The sequence below is a fragment of the Octodon degus genome, unplaced genomic scaffold (assembly GCF_000260255.1).
Source record: "Octodon degus isolate 3935 unplaced genomic scaffold, OctDeg1.0 scaffold00152, whole genome shotgun sequence".
Taxonomy (NCBI): domain Eukaryota; kingdom Metazoa; phylum Chordata; class Mammalia; order Rodentia; family Octodontidae; genus Octodon; species Octodon degus.
In genome coordinates, this window is record NW_004524728.1 from 1,604,106 (window position 1) to 1,623,337 (window position 19,232).

The window sequence follows — 19,232 nt, forward strand, 5'->3', positions numbered from 1 at the left end:
AAATACTTATATAATATTTTTAAAGACCTGAGAAATGAAAAATCATAATACATGCAGTGACCAGCCAAATTTGTGTATGGATTTTTTTAAAAGGGCACCTTGCCAACTTCTATAACATTCAAAATTCCTAAAGGTTTGATGTAGAAATTGTGCTTTTCAGGATCTATTCTTTATAACACTTATAAAATGTACAAACAAGCAGGTAAAAATTTTTATTATGTTTTTCCTCATAATTCAGAATAAAATGAGGTTAAAAGAAAAATATTAGCTATTCAGATTACCAGATATAAGCATGCAAAATTGGTTTTAAAAAAGAAAAATAATTACAAGAAATTTAAAAAGAATTTAAACATCAACTGATGTTTGGGGGGGGGGGTTTGCTGTTTTTTGTTTTGAGGGATATTATTTTTAAGAGATAGTCCTGCTCTGATGCACTGACTGGTACATTTGCATGCGTGGCTTGAGGTAATCCTCATACTTCAGTCTCACAAATAACTGGAGCTATAAGCCCACACCATCATATCAGCTTGTCTGGCATCTAGAGCACCTATGCAGAATCCCAAAACACAGGCTGTTGATCATAGTAAAGAACAATCCAAACCCTTCCAGAGCATTCTTTCTAGGTCCACTGCCCATCCACACTGCATTCTCGTGCATGCCAAGGAAAAACTATTAGAAATTCTATGTGTGATTTATAGAAATATCAACATTTTCACTTTACTTCAAGGCCCTTTTCTTTCCCACACCTGGGAAAACTCACATAAAGGAATAAGTTAAACTAATCAAAAAGTTGAGTTGTTTCATTGACTTCTATTTACTCTATCAAAAATTCTTTTTAAACTACATATCATAAATGAGCACTGGGTCTTGCCATCCTTGACCTTTCCATTGCTTTCATGGGTTTGAGACATTTAACTTTTATTTGAAAAGGTATGACTGATCCAAAGGGAACTAAAGCAGAAAACAGACACTTTCCTCCTTCAGAAACAATATCTAACCTTTAATTCAGACCTCTGCTCTGAAAGATTTAAAAGAGCATACTCACCTGCAGCTGGGATATAGTTAAAGGGTATCTGAATAATATCCAGGTAACGCCTTCGCTGCACGGGGGGATAGTAAGTGAGCCTTCGTAGACCCAGTAGTCTCGCAGCAGAGGGTCTGGGCAGCCACAGCACCATGTCATGGAAAGGCAAACTCATTAGCAGTGATCTGGGAAACCCTAACAATTTTCAAAATTACAAACTGTCCAAATGACAGTTCTCAGACAGATAACATTAAGTTTGAGTTTCTTTGAAGTGTTCTCAAACTAATTATCAAGGAAAAAATACGTAAAACATGTTAAATCTTCTATCTACTTGTGTTATCAGTGGGTTGATATGCACATCTATGAAGTTTAATTAATTTATAAAGAATATATTCATCTTTGTATTTTGTATTTTTATTTTATTAGAGGCTTGACCTCACTAATTATTGCCTAATATTTATTGAACTACTTGCCAGGTACTATTTTGAGCATTACATCTTAATTCATTTAATCTTCACAACAAATGTGATGGATACTATTATTAGCCTCGTTTTATAGATGGGGAAAATAAATCACACAGAAAGTTAGCAACCTGCCTAAGGCCACACAGAGAATAACACAGAGAGGCAGGATTTGGACCTACAGAATTAGGCTTCAAAGCACATACATACACTCAGTTTTGGAGAGGGGGATTTTTTAAGTAACCGTGGCAGGCCCTAAACCTGTGGCAATTCTGTTGCCTTAGTCTCTTGAATGATAGGACTACAAGTCTGTGCCACCACACATGGTCAAAGACTGTATTTTAACCTTTTGGTCATGGCTGCATCTTTTTGTTTCTTCAGCAGCAAAATATTGATATCATAATTGTGATAAGAGAAAATAAATTATCCTTATAAAATCATTTGGCTCTGTGCTAGAGAAATTCATGATTAAATACAATGAATAAATATTTTCACATATGACAAAAATTGAGCAAATAAAGCAATTAAATATAGAAAGGATATTATATATCAGCCTATTTTTTTGTTAGAAGCACTATGAAAATGCACTTAACTTAGACAGAGAAATGTGAAGACAAAAGTGTATAAAACCACCTTGAACTCCAAGGTACAGTGAAATTATTTTATACATAATTATTACTTGTCATAAGCTCATTTAGAATAGTACCTAAACAATAATATTCTAAAAATTCTTACAAAATTGTATATAAAGTTTACTTCACACTAAAAAATTAATTAAAATTTCACTGATGAATTTTAGAGGTGTACCAAGTTTATTTTATTAGGTTGGTACTTTACAAAGAGATAGGAATTTTTATAGATGACTCTCCTAAAAATGGTATTTGTGGGTTCATAGAATTAGTAACAAAATAGTTCTTTATTGCAAATAAAAGGTTCACTGCAGTATTTAAAATAATTTGAAACTGATATTTGTGAGAAAGAATATAAATTATGAAGTAACTTTACTGATTATATATCCTGAGGAAAACAGTATGGTTATAACCACAGTTAAAACTCAATCAGATAAATGCTTACCTGGTAGTAAAGTATTAGGATTAAAGCAGGGTATTGTTTTGGATTTCCCCTGAAACAGAAAAAGACAAAACACTCCTTGCGGATGTAACATTTATAAATGTTTAAACGATTTCTAGCTGCAAATACCCAGACTGAAATCTCGGGAATGGCCTTGCCAAGCACCTTATACTTACAGCTGCATCATTCTGTCTTCTCATTAGAGTAAGACCACTGGGTTCCAACAATCACTACTCTTAAGTATGAATATTTTCTTTACTATTGTAATTCAACTTCCCCTGTAATTTCCAGAGTGGAACTTGTGATTAGTGTTCATCTCTCTTGTACCAACAGTTTTTCTATTTGTAGCACAGTCACAACAGTTTTTCTATTTGTAGCAATGGCTGGTGTAACACACTTGAACTCCACCTCAGGGCAGTCTTAGGACATGCTTTCTTCTCACCAACCTGGATCTCAGCTTTCACTCGTTAGCTTTATAACCCGGCTCCCAATTTGCCATTTTGTGCCATTGGATGCAGTTACTCATCACTCGTATCTACTCTGGGTGCTTTTCTCGTCCAGACATAAAGATTTAAAACTCAGATATAAATGTTCTGTAGAGGATAAAGCCATTCACCTCCCCATGATAAACAGGTTCAACTCAGTGTGGCACCGAAGGTTCACTGTTGGTGGGCTGTATCAATCCTGGATCACATTGCTTTAAATGCTCTTCTTTGGAATATTACCTTATGAATTATGTATACTTGGCCTGTTATTGTTTTTATGTTATTATTATTAAATGTAAATACTTTGGTTTACAAAGTTGCACGGGTTTAGTTTACACAACTTTGCTACAATACATAATCCAGAAAGACTACCTTGGCAGGCCTGGGCTGGCCAAACCAACTTGTTCCAAACACAATCTGTAGTCAAGAACAGTCCTTGGCTCTCAGACGATAACTCTCAAAAGCCCTGGGATATTCTACTCCACAGGTGTGTTTTCTATCTCTGAAGCCTTGAGCTACATTACATTTTCGGTGAACTCCTAATGCTGCATGCCTATCCTTCAGCTATGATGCACCCTTTTGACCAGGCAGATTTATCTAAAACGAGGTTTATGGATACCCACAAATCTGGTTGTGGAGGAGGAGCTGAGGTGTGAGGAGCTGCTTGCATGTATGAACTCTGGCAAAATTTCCACACACCAAAGCTGAAGTGAGCTTACCTGGTTGGTAGCACTTCCTAGGCACGAAGACACAGCACTACTGGGAGAACTGGCCCATCCCCAGGACATCTCGCTTCATCTGGAAGCTTGCTCTAAGTTTCCCCTAAAAACAGTCGATGTGCCTTTCCAGTTTGCTCGCTTGTGATCTGTAACCCTGGCCAGCCATACTCCAGTAGCTTTTGAATCCTGTGGGTGATTCTGGAGAACTGCTGAGCCTGCCACTGGTCTCTGGGCCCACTCACAACAGCTGTCTGTTGTTTTCCTTAAGTAATGACTTACCTTGTACTGAATGTCCTGGAGGATCTCAGTCACAGCTTTCAGGCCCACATGCTCCTTCCCTATCTGAAATATATGAGCAACAGCCACAAACAGAGCATTTTTAACGCTAAGCTTTTACTCAAAATGACACCAGAATGAAAGCTCAGACCACCTGAATGTATTTCCTGGGGAATTAAATGACCTTTCTGGTGATAGCCATGTCAACATCAATAGAGGTAAAGCTGTAACAGTTAACACAATAAAGTGTTAGCTCTGACACCCAAGGATCTATTCTAAAGTAATCTGGCCACTTATAGATATCACTCACTGTATCTTATGTTATGTGCCAAATCATACAACACTGCTATATAAAAATGTCAAGGACTTTTTTTTTTTTTTTTTTTTTTTTTTTTTTTTTAATACACTGCATATTTTTTTTTTTGCGGAACCGGGGATTGAACTCAGGCCCTTGTGCTTGCCAGGGAAGCACTTATTCCACTGAGCCATCTCCCCGGCCCCTAAAGGACATTTTTAAATTAAAACTATTCAATGCATATCCAAAATCTTACAATCTTACCTTTGCCATTATAAATGCTATTTTATTTATAAATACTATTGGATTGAATTTTATTTACTCAGAAAAGTTGATATGTTGATTTCACATGTTAAATTTATCTAGCCAAGATATTTTTTCAGGGGTTCTAGGGAGATAGCTCAGCAGCTTAAGTGCCTACCTGGCAAGCACAGGGTCCTGAGTTCAATACCAAAAGAAAAGATATTTTTCAATTATCACTGATAATAATTCTTTTAAAATAAGTTTATTGTCACATCTTAGATATATATGATGATCACATTCATCATAGGGAATTTGTATATGCACATGATATAACTTGATTTATCCTAATCCCTCTTCCCTTCCATATTTATAAAAACATTCTTTCCATTTTTCTCCTTCTGAGGTCCTGCCCCTTAGCTCAGTTCTTTAAGTGGCTGCTTCAACAAAGCAGTCAGGCTCAGGTTGCTGTGGTTCGATCCCCAGAACTCAAGCCAGCCAAACCTGCCCTGAAGGCATTCAGAGCAAAAATAAAATAATAATAATAATCCTTCTGCCATTTTTCTCCTTCTTTTCTCATTTTGTCTTTTCCCTTCCTTCTTTTTCCTCTCCCCACTTGAACATTCTTTTCTTATTTAACAGTGTCTGTTATACATTTTGGTATCACTGGTAATTTATAACTAACTTTTTATTCTTAAATAAATGAAAATGAGGCACCATAAGAAGTGACAGGAAGGCAACCTAAAGGGAACGCGCTGCTCTAAGAGCAAGTAACCAAAGCCATACAAGACACTGCAGGTTATTCAAGGCCTTCTGTGTCCCAAGTGGAATGGAAAGCCATTAAAGGATTACAGCCAGAAATATATGACATATGATTTACATAGCTTTATATTTTAAAATAGTGTATATTTTTAGACAACATTAATTTTCCAAAGAAACTTGATAGAAGTTTTTTTTTATATTGAGCATTCTTGAATTTTTTTAAATTTCAACTACCATCTGATTCCCACTTTTCAATCAATTCTCAATGACCCATGGCAATAGAGAAGGGTAGAAGCATCTATTACCTAAGATAGCTGCTGTTGCTCTCAGCTTTTTCTCTCCTACATATGAAAGGCTACAGCAGCTGTGAACATGTACACATTCTCTAATTTTCTCAACTTTATCTAACTGAGAAATACACAAGGGAAAAAAAGATAGGCCAATCAGTTCCATGTAACCAAGACTTTTGCTATTTTCTGAATGTTTTCATTCCTGAGATAGGTTTAAAAGCACAAACTTAATATTCTCTCTGAACATATCTTCTCATTACGCAGCTCTCTCCTGCTCTGTTCTTTTTCATTTTTGTTTATTTGTGTGTGTGTGTGTGTGTGTGTGTGTGTGTGTGTGTGTGTGTGTGGCTGGCTCAGCCCACACTGGGGGCAGGGCTGGCATTGCAGGTGCCTTACCACGGTCCCTGCATGGTGGCTGAAGCAGGCGCTTTAGACCGCTGAGCTATCTCACCCGTCCCCCTGTTCTTCTTTAAAAAGAAAGGAAAAGAAAAACTATCAGCAAGAACAAAAGCTCTCAGGCCCCTTTTGGCTTCATCCTCTTACCCCGCCTAACTAGCCTGAAAAATACCATTCCTACCACCTTGGAATCTTCTATCTGCTTGTCCTCCTAATTCATCTACTCTGTGATGGATCAACACAATGATTTGCTAGAATATTCTACATTGCTCCAGAACAATCCACTGATTACTGTGCTAAACAATCTGTGACATCTGGCCTGACTGCTGTGTCTATCATCATCCCTTTCTGGACATTACAAAGATCAACCCCACAACCCCACATCCATCCATATTTTCCTTGTTTTGCAAATGTATGTCTCAGATGCTTAAAGGTCATCTGACATGAACTCCCTTCATTTCCTGCTATTCTCCACTTTGTGTCCACCTTTCCTGCTGGCTTTCTCCTTCAAAGAAAGTACAGCATTCCCCTCTCCAAGTTAGTTCATCTACAAAAGCTCTGTGTCTCATGCCCTCTCATCTTCTCTGGGACTTCTCTATGTTAGCTATCCCTTCTCTTTTCAAGATTTAAACTCTATAAACTCTTATACTAGCTCATCTTGCAAAGATTAAAAACAAAAGATTTCAGATCTCAAAATCACCACTGGATCCTGCCACTTCGGCCATCCCTCCCTTCAGTCAAATTTCTGACAAGATCAGTCCACACCTGGCCCCAGCCTCCTCTGTCCAGTTTCCCCAGGTCAGGCCCAAAGGTAGCCCTTGGAGGTGGACTTCAGCCCCCCTTCTCTCTGCTTCACCTAACACCTTAATGATTTTGTAAAACTTTGTTCTCACAGTTTCTGTAATATATTACTATCCCCTGAGAAAGGCACTTTTACCTAAAAAACTCAAAATTTTCTTCATAGCAAACACAGAGAAAGTGCCTATTGTGACACAGCCTATTCCTGGAAGCACTGATATTAGGCCCAAGGCTGAGTTTGGAGTCCTGGGCTCTAAGTGTCCAGGACACCTGGTACACATGATGGGTCAGTAAGTGGAAACACTAAATTATACCTCATTTGCTTCACAAATATTTATTTTCCATTCCAAAGATGAAATTAACTTGCTCTATTCCCTTCTATACAAGCTATTTCTTTGTTTTTTTATGCTTATTCTTTAATATTGAAATATTGCCTCATACCACCTCAACTTCTCCAATTTGATCATATGTTAACTTTTTCATGTAAGTCATTTTTTAAAATATTCTTCAATAGATTAAAGATGATCAAAATGCACAAGTCAAAACCTCTGCATCAATATTTTGATCCCATTTTATTTAATGCATTTATAATGAAAAGTATATAGGGCCCCATCCATGAAAAAAGACATGAAATAAATAGTGAGAAATTTCATTTTAAAATGTTAAAGATTTCTTTTTAAATTCAGGTGCCATATTTTCTGGACTCTGATTTTAAAATATTAAAGAGGCTAAAAACAGATGGTTACTTTCACATATCAATAAATACCTTATACCTGTAGACAAATAATTAATAACATTGATTAATAATATTCTTAATATAAATGCTACAAAGAGCATATCTAAAAAGGCCCAGTGCCCAACTCTTCTTGGAAAATTACCTAAAGACCACTTGGCCAACACTGCTGTTCTAACCCAAGGTTATTCAACAGAAGCCAGCCACCACACAGAGAGGGTGCTCTGGCTTTCAGTCTTGAGTGCTGCCATTAAATTGCTGTATCTACAAATAACTACTGGACCTCTCTGGTCCTTGCCTTCTCTTATGAGACTACAGGGGGATAAAATTGCCAAGGTATTTTCAATCTCTAAATCTTTTGCCACATCAAATAGATAATAAGACAAAGTTTTAAAGATTCACCCTAAGAACAGGATGAAATTTTTACCTTTGTAAGCATACAGTCTATTTTTGTTTTTTTCAATTAATTTCACACACTATCCTTTGCCCACCACCAAGCTTGAATCTAAATTTCACATTGGTTAAATCTACCAGTCTTTGACAGTCTTTTTTCAATCAGTGTTTTCTATAAGACATTTCCAATCTTGTTTGAATGAAAATAATTAACACAAAAGAGCCATACATGATTGTATTATTGATTTTTTTTCTTAGATTTTGAGTAGGCTGGAGTCCTGAAACATTTTCTGAAATTCTTTTTCATAAATGCAATGAACTCTGCCTTCTGGAGGCATCTTCTACTCATTTCTTCCAAGATCTGAATGCCACTCTGAAGCAAATTTATAAAAAAATAAATAAATGAACCATCTCCTACTAACAAATAAGGCTGAACCTTTATGAACTACAAAGACCAAGTTGTCTGTTTTTAAATTACCTGTGCATGTGTATAATTTCACCTGTAAGTAATAAAATTGAAACAACTAAAAAGTGTTTTTGGTTTTTATGTATTTAGTACAGGGTCTACAGGGTAACACTACACAGCTTGAACGCATAGTGATCTTCCTGTTTTCAGCCTCCCAAGAGCTGGTATTACAGGTGCACATCGCCACTCCCACTGCCTCAGCACGTCCCAGGGGCAGAGTCAGCACAGCATGCCAGGGATTGAACCCAGTCCCTGTGCTTTGCCTAAGTAGGTGCTTTAGTCCACTGAGCTATCTGACCAGCCCTAAAAAGTGTTTTACAAAATGATTTAAAATAAGCATCTATAAACAATTGCACAACCCCAGCAGAGCATTTACCTGTACGAACAAGGCAATGATGGCGATGCCATGAGGCTTTCCCACAGCTTCATCAATGCTGCCAAACAGGGTGGAGTTCCAGTGGATCAGGTGGAGCTGGTAGGAACAACACACACATCGTATGACTTAATGTGCTGCTCTTCTGAGAAACAAAGACATATCACCATCTTCTCTCAGTCTACATGGATCACGTGCATCAGGATTAGAAGCACACATAGACTATGACTTTGATAGATGTTCTCTGTAGGAATTCCTTGCTTATTTCTAAAAGAAAATAATGGAACCTGTCTCCTGAGTTCAGACATGGGGACCTCACCAATTCTGTATTGGTTTAGCTATGTTTCATTAAATGTCACCCTCTCTGGATCTTAATGGGACCATACACAGCCAGGCCTGCCCACAAACATTAGAACTCATTACTAAAGGATACAAAGCCTGTGTAAACAAATTCTGCATCATCCGTTATGTCCATCAGGAAATGTACAAAATGTACCAGGCCAGTCTCAAAGCCTAGCAAATTATTTCAACTCTCTAAGAATAACCATAGATATCATACTATTAAAAGTGCTCCATTTTTAAAGCCTTTGGGAAATAATGAATGCTGATGTGAATCTCTAAAAAAAGGCCATTTCCTCTACTGGAGATAAGTTTATCTGAGAAGGAAAGACAAACAATGCTCAGAGGAGCTCTAACTCCTAGCCTCGTAAAGCTTTACAGCTTTCAGGTTTATCTAGAGTATGCACTCGCTCCCATAGTGCTGATAAATACAAAAGGCTGAACTCAGTTCCCTCATTAAGGATCAAGTGGCTGCTGAGGTTCTTGGTGTGGCAGCAGCTAGTGAAAACGTGCTGCCCACAAGGCCAGCTTCCTGATTACAGCTTTTAGTAAAGTTAAAATTCTCACCACCTTAAAATATTGCCCCACTTTAAAAAATTACTTTATATCCCAACAGAAGAGACAAACATCAATCACTGTGTAGTTTAGGACATATACTAAAATACTTTTTTTAAAATTAATTTTACTGAGAAACAAATAGGAATGAGTCAGTTTCAAAACCGATTAGTAGGACAGTTTCAATAATTAATACATTACATATTGTTGTCTTTGTAGTGGTTATTAATAGTACTTTTTAAATTATTATCCAGACTGCTAAAAATGAGATTTTCCTCCCTGAACCCATCCAAGTAGAAGTTGAGATTATAAAACTGACCACTAGAGGGAGGTCACAAAGTCAAGAATCTCAACCTCAGACAAGAGTGTATCTGAAGACAGGCCATAAAATATTCCTGTGTACTGTATCCAACTAGTAAATTTTAACTGTCAAAACACTGCATTTAAAAAAACAATGTTCTACAATCTCTCAATTAATAATAGCTTCATTGTAAGCATTCCTTCTCTGACCAAAGCAATATCACAGAAGTCCTACTGGTATAGATAAAAATTAGATTTTGTAAATCAACAAAAAAAAGCCAAAGCTCAAGGTTGACTATTTCTATTCAAAAAAATCACAAAATTCAAGTTTACATTTTTTTTTACTTTTTAAAGAAATATTATGAGGCTTTTTTTTCAAACTCAAAGATTAACAAACAAAGCAGTTTTTCCCCACTGCTTGAAATTCTGCATCATTTGCAGCTCCTCTTCAAAAACTGCTTCGCATATTTTTGTGTTTCAAAACACCTGAAGGCCTTGGCTCATCAAGTGTGTGCTCCATATAGACAGATGGGTGACTCAAAGAGCACAGCATGGAAAGGAGGTAGACTTTGTACTAGAGAAACCTGAAACATGTCATGGAGCAAGGTCAGCACCAGCAGCAGAGAGGTGGATAGGACATACCCTCAACATGAGAATACAAAGTCACTCTACCTCTGTGCTCCTCCTAAGAACCTATATATACAATCAAATCTTGAAAAAAAAAAACCTGACAAATCTCAACAAGGGGCATTCTACAAAATACCTGCCCCATGACTCTTCAAACCTAATGAAGTCATCAGGAACAAGGAAAACCAAAAAAAAAAAAAAAAAAAAAAAGTCAGAAGCACTCAAGGAGATAGGGAACTAAGTGCAATATGATGTCATGTATGTGATCTTGAACAGAAAAAGGACATTAGACAAAAAGTAAGGCTATATGAATAAAATACAGATTTAGGAATGTATCAATAGTGGGCCATTAATTGTAATGAATGTACTTCGTTCATTGAAGATGTTAATAGGAACACTTAGGCATGGGATCTATGGGGATTTTCTGTGCTGTCTTCACAATTTTCTGCAATAGTAAAATTGCTTTAATTTTTTTTAAAAAGAAGAAAAGAGAAAAAAAAATATTTTAATGCTGGCACTTCAGCCAACCCAAGCTAAAAAGTATGACAGAAGCCTCATAGGTCTTGCAGCTCCCACATAATAATTCAAAGCCAAAGCATCAAGAGAATGCCTACTTCATGTTGTTCCTGCCATCTGAGATCCTGATGCTCACCAGAGACCCTCTCAGGCAAGGGAAGGGAGATTCCCCTTCACAGACAACAAGTGACCCATAAGGTCAAGATGAAGCTCTAGGGGCTGAGGAGACAGCTCAGCAGTCTGAGCACCTGCCTAGCAAGCAGAAGGACCAGGGTTCAATACCTGTTACAGTGTCAAGCTGGTCACTGAAACCAGGTGGTACACATCCAGAATCCTAACACTAGGGAGGTTGAGACAGGCCGATCACTATGAGTCTGAGCTGTGTAGTTAGACCCTTTGCCAGATAGATAGATAGATAGATAGATAGATAGATAGATAGATAGATAGATAGATAGATAGATTTAAAAATAGATGAAGTTCTACACTGATACTGAAAAACTTTCTTTTGAAAATGCTCAAATGAAAACTTTAGAAAATGGCTAATATGATACCAGGCAAACTTCTAATACATTCTGGAAAGAAGACAACTTTTCAGCTGTCACCTCATAGTAACCCAGGTTCCTGATCCACTGGCCCAAAACAACACTTCAGCTGCTTCTCACCTTTAGCTTGCTCAGCCCCCCAGGACCTTTCCTGTTCCATCTGGATTAACTTCCAAGGACCACCACAATGGTGCATCTCACACAAGTGAATTAGACTACAAGAATTTATTTTCTCACAATTGTGGAGACTGGAAGGCTCAGACCAAGGTGTCAGAAGGCTCAGTGCCATCAGAGGCCTCTTTCCTTAGGTTGCAGATAGCTGTTGTCCTGTATCTTCACCCAGTCTCCCTTTTGTAGGTGTTTTTGTCCTGATCTCCTTCCTCTGGAGGACCCCTGTGTCACTGGCTTAGGCCTGCCAAGATGAGGCCTTCATGTGATCACCTCTGTGAAGATGCTATGTCCCAATAAACATATTCTGATATGATAGGGGTTAGACTTTGTATTAGTTACTCTTCTCTCATTGCTGGGATAAATACCCAACACTAAAAGTGAGGGAAGGCAAGGTTTATTTAGCTCACAGTTACTGGAGGTTTCAAGACACTGGAGGAGAGGCTGGGGTGCTGCCGTGTCCAGGATGACCCTCTCCACATCTCTGAGAAAGCATAGGCTAACCAGTTTAAGGGTTTGCACCTCCCTTGCCGTGCCCCTCAGGCCCTGCCCTGGTCCTCTGGCCCTGCCCTTCAAGCCATTGCTCCTCTAGCCATGTCTGCCCCATAACTTACATGAGGCTTTGGGGGGACAACTAGACATAAACCATAACATTCCATCCCTTGACCCCCAAAGTCTCATACACATCTCTTTGGCATTTTAGTCCATCTCTTTGTTTCCAAAGTCCCAACAATTTCAGCATTGATGAAAAGTCCAAGTCACAAGTCTCCTCCAAGATGCAAGGCAAACTCCCAACTTGTGAGCCCCTATGCAAATGAAAACTTAAATACATCCAACATTCAAAGGCACAAAATAAACATTGCCATTCCAAAAAGTATACACAGTAGACAAACCATTGGCGCCAAAACAAGTCCAAAATCCAGCAGGACAACCATTAAGTCCTGCAGGTCCTTCTGGAACATCCGAAGCAATCTGGCAAATTGTGAGCTCCTGGTGGCTCTGCCCCTATGGCAATCTTGGTGGTAGCTCCCATGGCTTCTCTCACAGGCCAGCTTTGCTCCCTCTTTGCAGTTTACCTTAGATGATCCACATTCCTGGCTTTTCCAAACTTCTGGAGTTTCCACTGAATAGACTTCTCACTCACAGCTTCACACACTGCCCTCTCAGGGGCACACTGCCTGGCCTCCCAGGCCTTCTTCTGAAATCAAGGTGGAAGCCTTCTTAACCTCAGAACTCCTGCATTCTGCATGCACCTAAAACCAACGCCACGTGGATGTGCCAAGATCTGCCGCCAGCTGGAGAGTAGCCAGGCTCTCCTCTCTCTGGATTGTAGGGATGGAGTGCCTGGATCACTGAACACTCTGACCCTGATTCTGAGAAACAGATTCTCTGTGCCAGTGCCATTCTATAATCTTGTACGGCTGCCGCCTCCATTCTGGAACATGGGGCTCTGCAGCTTTCTCCTCACAGCAAAGTCCCTCACCTTTGTGATTCTGAGGCTGAAAAGGGCAAGAACCTCTCACCTCCTGTGATGCCCTCAGGACATCTCTTTTACTCTCTTGTTTCTCCTGAGCAATGGAGATCTCAGTTCTATTTTTGCAGTCCACAGCCTTCCTGGTGCTTTATTTCTAGCCAAACTCACAGGATTTTAAATCATTGTGCTGGGCTCTTTGCTCTTCATTCTCAAGTATATTTGACTAAGAGCCTCCAACAATAATCATGCCACTGCTCCAACATTTGACTGTTTTGAGATTTCCTCTGAAAGATTAATCAGTCCTCCAGGTTTAATTTCTGTCTCAGGCAAAGTCTCTGGATACAGGCAAACTTCAGACAAATTTTCTGCTAAGCCAAAACTCAAATGATCTTGAGTCCAATAACCAATGCTTCCCAGCAGAAACTTCCCCATCCTGCTCTTTACAGATTGGCTTTCTATCAGTCTTCTAGTCTGAGCTCTTATCAGAATCTCCCCTACAGAACAGCCAAAGCTGTTCCAGCGCTTCACTCTTAGGAGACATCTCCAAACCTTTTCTATCTCTTCCCATCAGCCATTCCCAAAAGCTTGTAATCTACATGATCAGGTTTAGCCACAGCAACAACTCCACTCCTCTGATACCAAATTCTGTATTAGTTACTCTTTTCTCATTGCTGGGATAAATACTCAACACTCAAAATGAAGGAAGGCAAGGTTTATTTAGCTCACAGTTACTAGAGATTTCAAGACACTGGAGGAGAGGCTGGGGTGCTGCCGTGTCCAGGATGACCCTCTCCACATCTCTGAGAAAGCACAGGCTAACCAGTGTAAGGGTTTGCACCTCCCTTGCCGTGCCCCTCGGGCCCTGCCCTGGTCCTCTGGCCCTGCCCTTTAAGCCATTGCTCCTCCAGCCACGTCTGGACCATAGCTTACATGAGGCTTTGGGGGGACAACTAGACACAAACCATAACAGACTTTAACACACAGATACAGCATCATTCTGTAATTTGGTGTGGCTGCCACCTCCATTAATGGAGCCAGCTTAAGCAGGTTGTGGCCATTTTGAGTTGTAGCTGCCATGACTTCCCTGAATAAGCCTAGCCTGTTCCCCCACACAGTTTCCCAGAATACTATAATAAACAAAGCCACTAGAGTGGTATGTGGAGCTTCATGACTAGATCCTGGCATTGCTGGAATCAGGAATGTGCCTAGCATCTTTGATATTAGCTTAAGGTAAACCAGGTACAGCCTGGCTCAATGACATTGCTTCTGTCCTGACCACTCTAAACTCCCTTCCTCTCACCAAAGCACAGGATCCACCAGTCTTTCTGCCATCATTTACCCTGATTCTACCCATAAGTCTCCAGTAAAGATTATACTTCATATACTACTGGCTCTGTTGTCTTTCTTCAGTCTCAAGCCTCTTCCACCTATAGCAGTCAAGTTCTTTTCCTAGATTGCCCCAGAATATAACCTCTTCTTATCTCCCAGCCAAGATAAAGTTTGTTAGGATCTCAAAATAGTTAAATTATTCAAATTTGTTCTTCTTCCCAGCTCCTTCATTATATCTACATTTTTATCACATTTTACCTTATATTAGTGTTGCTTCTACCTCATAAAGTAAAGCCATAGACAGAGGAAAGTTATCAGCACACATGAAAAACTAAGTGTGTGAGCAGCTAGAAAATATTTAAGTCTCACAGTGTCAATCCCTGAGGCTCCAAAAGTGGAGAGGTCAAACTGCACAGAGCTTTCAATTCTGTCCTAACTCTACTTTGGAAAACACTAAAGCAATGAGTTACTGTAAGGACTGTGATTATCTGCACTGCCTAGAACCAAATAAACTACACCATAACAGGCCTTTTTCTTCAAAGGTCCTTTTGACATATTGGGAATGGACTGGAGGCAGCTTTAAGCAAGGCAGTTGACATAGAATTTCCGGCTGACAAACTGTGATAGAGACATGGGATGATTAATTTTATGTATCAACTTGTATAGAATAACAAACTCAGTTCTTTGATCCAACAGCAATCTGCATGTTGCTCTGAAGGTATTTTTAGATGTGTTAGCATTTAAATCAATAGACTTTTAGTAAAACCAATTACCTCCAAAATGTAGGTGAACTTTGCCCAATCAATTGAAAGGCTGAAGAGCAAAGACTGACAGCCCTGAAAGGAGAAGGAATTCTGTCTCCACAGTGATAGATAAAAATTCACCTGTGCATACAATATTCAAATTCAAATTATAGCATCTACTTCTGTATTAATTTCTAGGTGCCTGCTTTGTAGATCTTGGACTTGCCAGGTGGCACAACCACATGAACCAGTTCTTCTTATGGGAATCCCGGTCTTTCCTCTCTTTCTCTCCTTCATCATATTCCTTTCCATCTGCCTCCCCTGCCCCACTTCCTCTTTTCTGGGAGAATCTTGACTTAACAGGGGCTGTGAAAGCACAGCAGTATGGAGACCAATGGAGGTTTGAATCTGCAGAAGACTGGCAATGACAGGAACAGAAAGAAAGGGCCCTAACAAAGTGACAGCATTTGATAAATATTAAGACTATTTCAACTTTTCTATACTTCACAAAATACATAAAAATATGGTAGCTGCCCTTTATCAATGGTTTCACTGTCCACAGTTAAAATTATTTGCAGTAAAAACACTAAATGGATAATCACAGAAATAAATAACTCATAAGATGTAAGTATTTTTGTCATCGTATATTGATGTAACTGTTGTATTTTATTACTAAAATTTGTTGTAAATAACTTACATGACTAATCTATAAAGTATATGTGCATCACTAAGGAATCCAAAGGCTGTGTGGCATGCTATGTGTACTGCTGGACTCATGCCTTCCACTCACTGTGCAGGCCCGGTAACTTTTTCAGAGACCACTGAATTAAATCGTCCCCCAGGCAGGAGTCAGCTCACCAAGGCCATCAAGAGCCAGAACCTTCTTTGCCTTATAAACACACCATACAGCAGACAGTAGAGAAGCTGTCTTAGGGGTTTGAACACAAACTCCTACCGCAGCCAAGAATGGTGGCTGATAACAGATAAATAAGACCTCTCAACTTGGGCAATCAGAAGTCTCCACATTCCCTTCAGTTATCCTCCCTCAAAGGCACAAGATTTTGAACTCCCTCTAACATAAGTATGTCAGAACAGAAGAAAGTGATTTTCTTTCTCTAACAATTAAAGTGAGTCTTTGTCATGCCCCACCCCCTCCCCACCCTCCCAACCCTGAAGCCAGGAAAGCCTCCATAGGGGCCCTGTGTTTCAAAGAAGCAACCTTTTCTCTGGCAACAGGATGACCATCATAACTTCCTACTGAAAACTCAGACTTTGGAATATTAACTGTAAAATGCCTTTTTACAGTTTTAGAGAAAATATTTGGCTTAGATTTTTCAACAGGGCTCACAAATTCCAATTTCCTACAATTGACTGCACAGCTTTACCATTAATATCTGGAAAATGTTAATCTTAATATACTTAACTCACAGCAATAGATAAATTTGTCCAAAATCATGAAACTGTGACATGCCATAGCCTATAATCATTTATTTGTCAATGAGGAAAAATAAGTCTGAAGATTTCATGGCAGCTTAACAGAAAGTTATCTTCAAGATAAATGAGGTTTATTATTAACATAAATAATGTGACAACATTAGAGTACAAAAGAATGAATCATGAGGAATGGATAAAGTAGTGAAAACTGAAAATGCAGTTATCACTCACAAATTTCTCTCCCCAGCACTGTGTACTCATACAAGTTTGCAAGGTCTCCTGTCTGCAAAGGCCTCATGAGTTTTCCCTTTAAATGTCTTTCTGCCACCTCAAGCTATGTGCTTCTAGGACTGACATGAATTCCCTGCAAAGGTACCCTCTTACTAACTGTTAATGGAGCCCCCAATCTCCTTGGCTTGGGATCATGGACCTTTTGTCTCCAGCTAACCAAAGCCAACTATCCGAAGTCCTGTAAATTACAAGGCCCAAGTCAATTCTCATGATCCCAACTTTTACCACATTCCCTCTGTTCAAAGCTTTCTTAAATTTAAATGGCAATGGAATACCCATATCTAACAAAACTAAACAGAAAAAAAGGGGATACAAAGAAGAACCATTTTGTATCTGTATATACAAAATAGAATAGATATATAGCTACTTTCTCTTAATTCAATGAAAAGAAAGACTTGTACTAATAGTATTTGGACAGGATATCATGTCTGCATCTTGTACTATGAATAACCACTAAGAAGATAACAATATGCATTGTATTAATTATTGAAGCTGTCCTATTAATCGGTTTTGAAACTGTCTCATTGATATCTATTTCTCAATAAAATTAATTAAAGAAGAAAGCAATGAGGTTAAAAATTAAGAAATAATTTAAAAGAAAAAAAGCTCTCTTAAGTAAATATATATTTACTGACCTATATTATTAGGCTTTTATTTCTCTGTCTCCATCCTTTCCTGCCTAACTTTATCCCAAGTGCTCAATAAGAGTGACCCTGATTTCAGCCAGTGCACAGGGCCAGCATGTGAGTGGGGCATTCCAGGGCCCTCTGGATCCTTATTCCAGCCAGTGTGCAGGCTTGCGGGGAGTGGGGCCAGGTGGTGCCCTCCAGATCCTCATTCCAGTAAGCACACAGGCCCATAATACAGGTCAGGTGGGGAACTCTGTGACAGAACTCCCTGCAGAGAGGCTATAGGCAAGACCCACCCAGCTGATCCAGGAAGAAAACATCTTGCCAGAGTACACAGCACATTCACTTCCAAGGGCTGCAGCAGGAAGAAGTGGAGCATAGCAACCAGACCCAAGCCACACCCACCTGGATGACTTTGAACTTGGTAGATCTGGACCTGGTGCTAAGGTAATAACTCTACCAAAACTTTATACCAAAGGTCAAAAGACAGTGCTATGCAAAATGACAAAGAAATGGAGCAAAATGCAGTCTCAGGTCCCAAACCAACCCAGAAAGAATGCAGGAGACAAAAGCATACAAGAAATTGGAAACACACACCTAAAATCTCTGAAATAATAGCATTGGAAATAAAGAAACAACTGCAGAAAAGTATAGAGGATATCAGTGCAGAAATAACTTCTGAAGTAAAAAAAGAAACGATAACTATAATGAAAAGAAGTACTAAGTGATTCTAAAGAAGAAACTGATTAAAAAAATAGAGAATAGAACAGTGATGGTATCATTGAATGAGCAATATAGGAAAGAAATAGAATGCATGAAGCAGATTTAAAGTGCTATAAAGGAAGTCAAAATCTCAATCACAATCTTGCAAAACCATTTGAATGAAAGCGAAGATAGAGTTTCAGATCTTGAAGATGCTGGTGCAGCTAGTGAAAAGGTAAGAAAAGATCTCTTAAAAACAACTAGAATGCAGGGAAAAATGATGCAAAGATTAACAATGTGAGACTAATAGGCATCAATCAGAAAGAAGGAGTCAATACAAATGATATAAAAAGAATATGGGCAGAAGTAATAGCAGAAAACTTCCCAAACATGGGGAAACAATCTGACATTCAAGTGACTGAAGCATATAAAACTCCAAATAACATCAACCCAATTAAAACCACACCCAGACATATGATAAGATCCCAGAAATTCAGCACAGGAACAGTATACTAAAAGCCACTAGAGAAAAGAAACAGATAATGTTTAAAGGAAAACCCATCAGAATAATGGCAGATTTTTCTTTACAAACTATCAAATCAAGAAGAGCATGGAGCAAAGTACTTCAACTTGCAAGAAAACAAATTCCAACCCAGACTGCTATATCCTGCAAAATTTTCTTTCAAATTCAACAGACAAGTGAAATACTTCCATAATAAAGAGCAACTAAGGGCCAGGGAGATGGCTCAGTAGAAGTGCTTGCCTGGCGAGCACAAGGGCCTGTGTTCTATCCCTGGTTCC

At 38.8% G+C, this 19,232-nt stretch overlaps 1 protein-coding gene across 2 annotated transcripts in view; it reads right to left on the bottom strand.

Moving 5' to 3' along the window:
• Ca8 (carbonic anhydrase 8) overlaps nt 1-19,232 on the bottom strand; it is a 136,510-nt gene that overhangs the window by 55,783 nt on the left and 61,495 nt on the right. For both annotated transcript variants that reach the window (XM_004642355.2, XM_023702453.1), the window contains exons 4-7: nt 8,786-8,881; nt 4,040-4,102; nt 2,560-2,608; nt 1,046-1,158 (exon numbers count right to left, since the gene is read on the bottom strand). In XM_004642355.2, the coding sequence (XP_004642412.1) occupies nt 1,046-1,158; nt 2,560-2,608; nt 4,040-4,102; nt 8,786-8,881 (321 nt within the window). The remainder of the gene's footprint in view (nt 1-1,045; nt 1,159-2,559; nt 2,609-4,039; nt 4,103-8,785; nt 8,882-19,232) is intronic.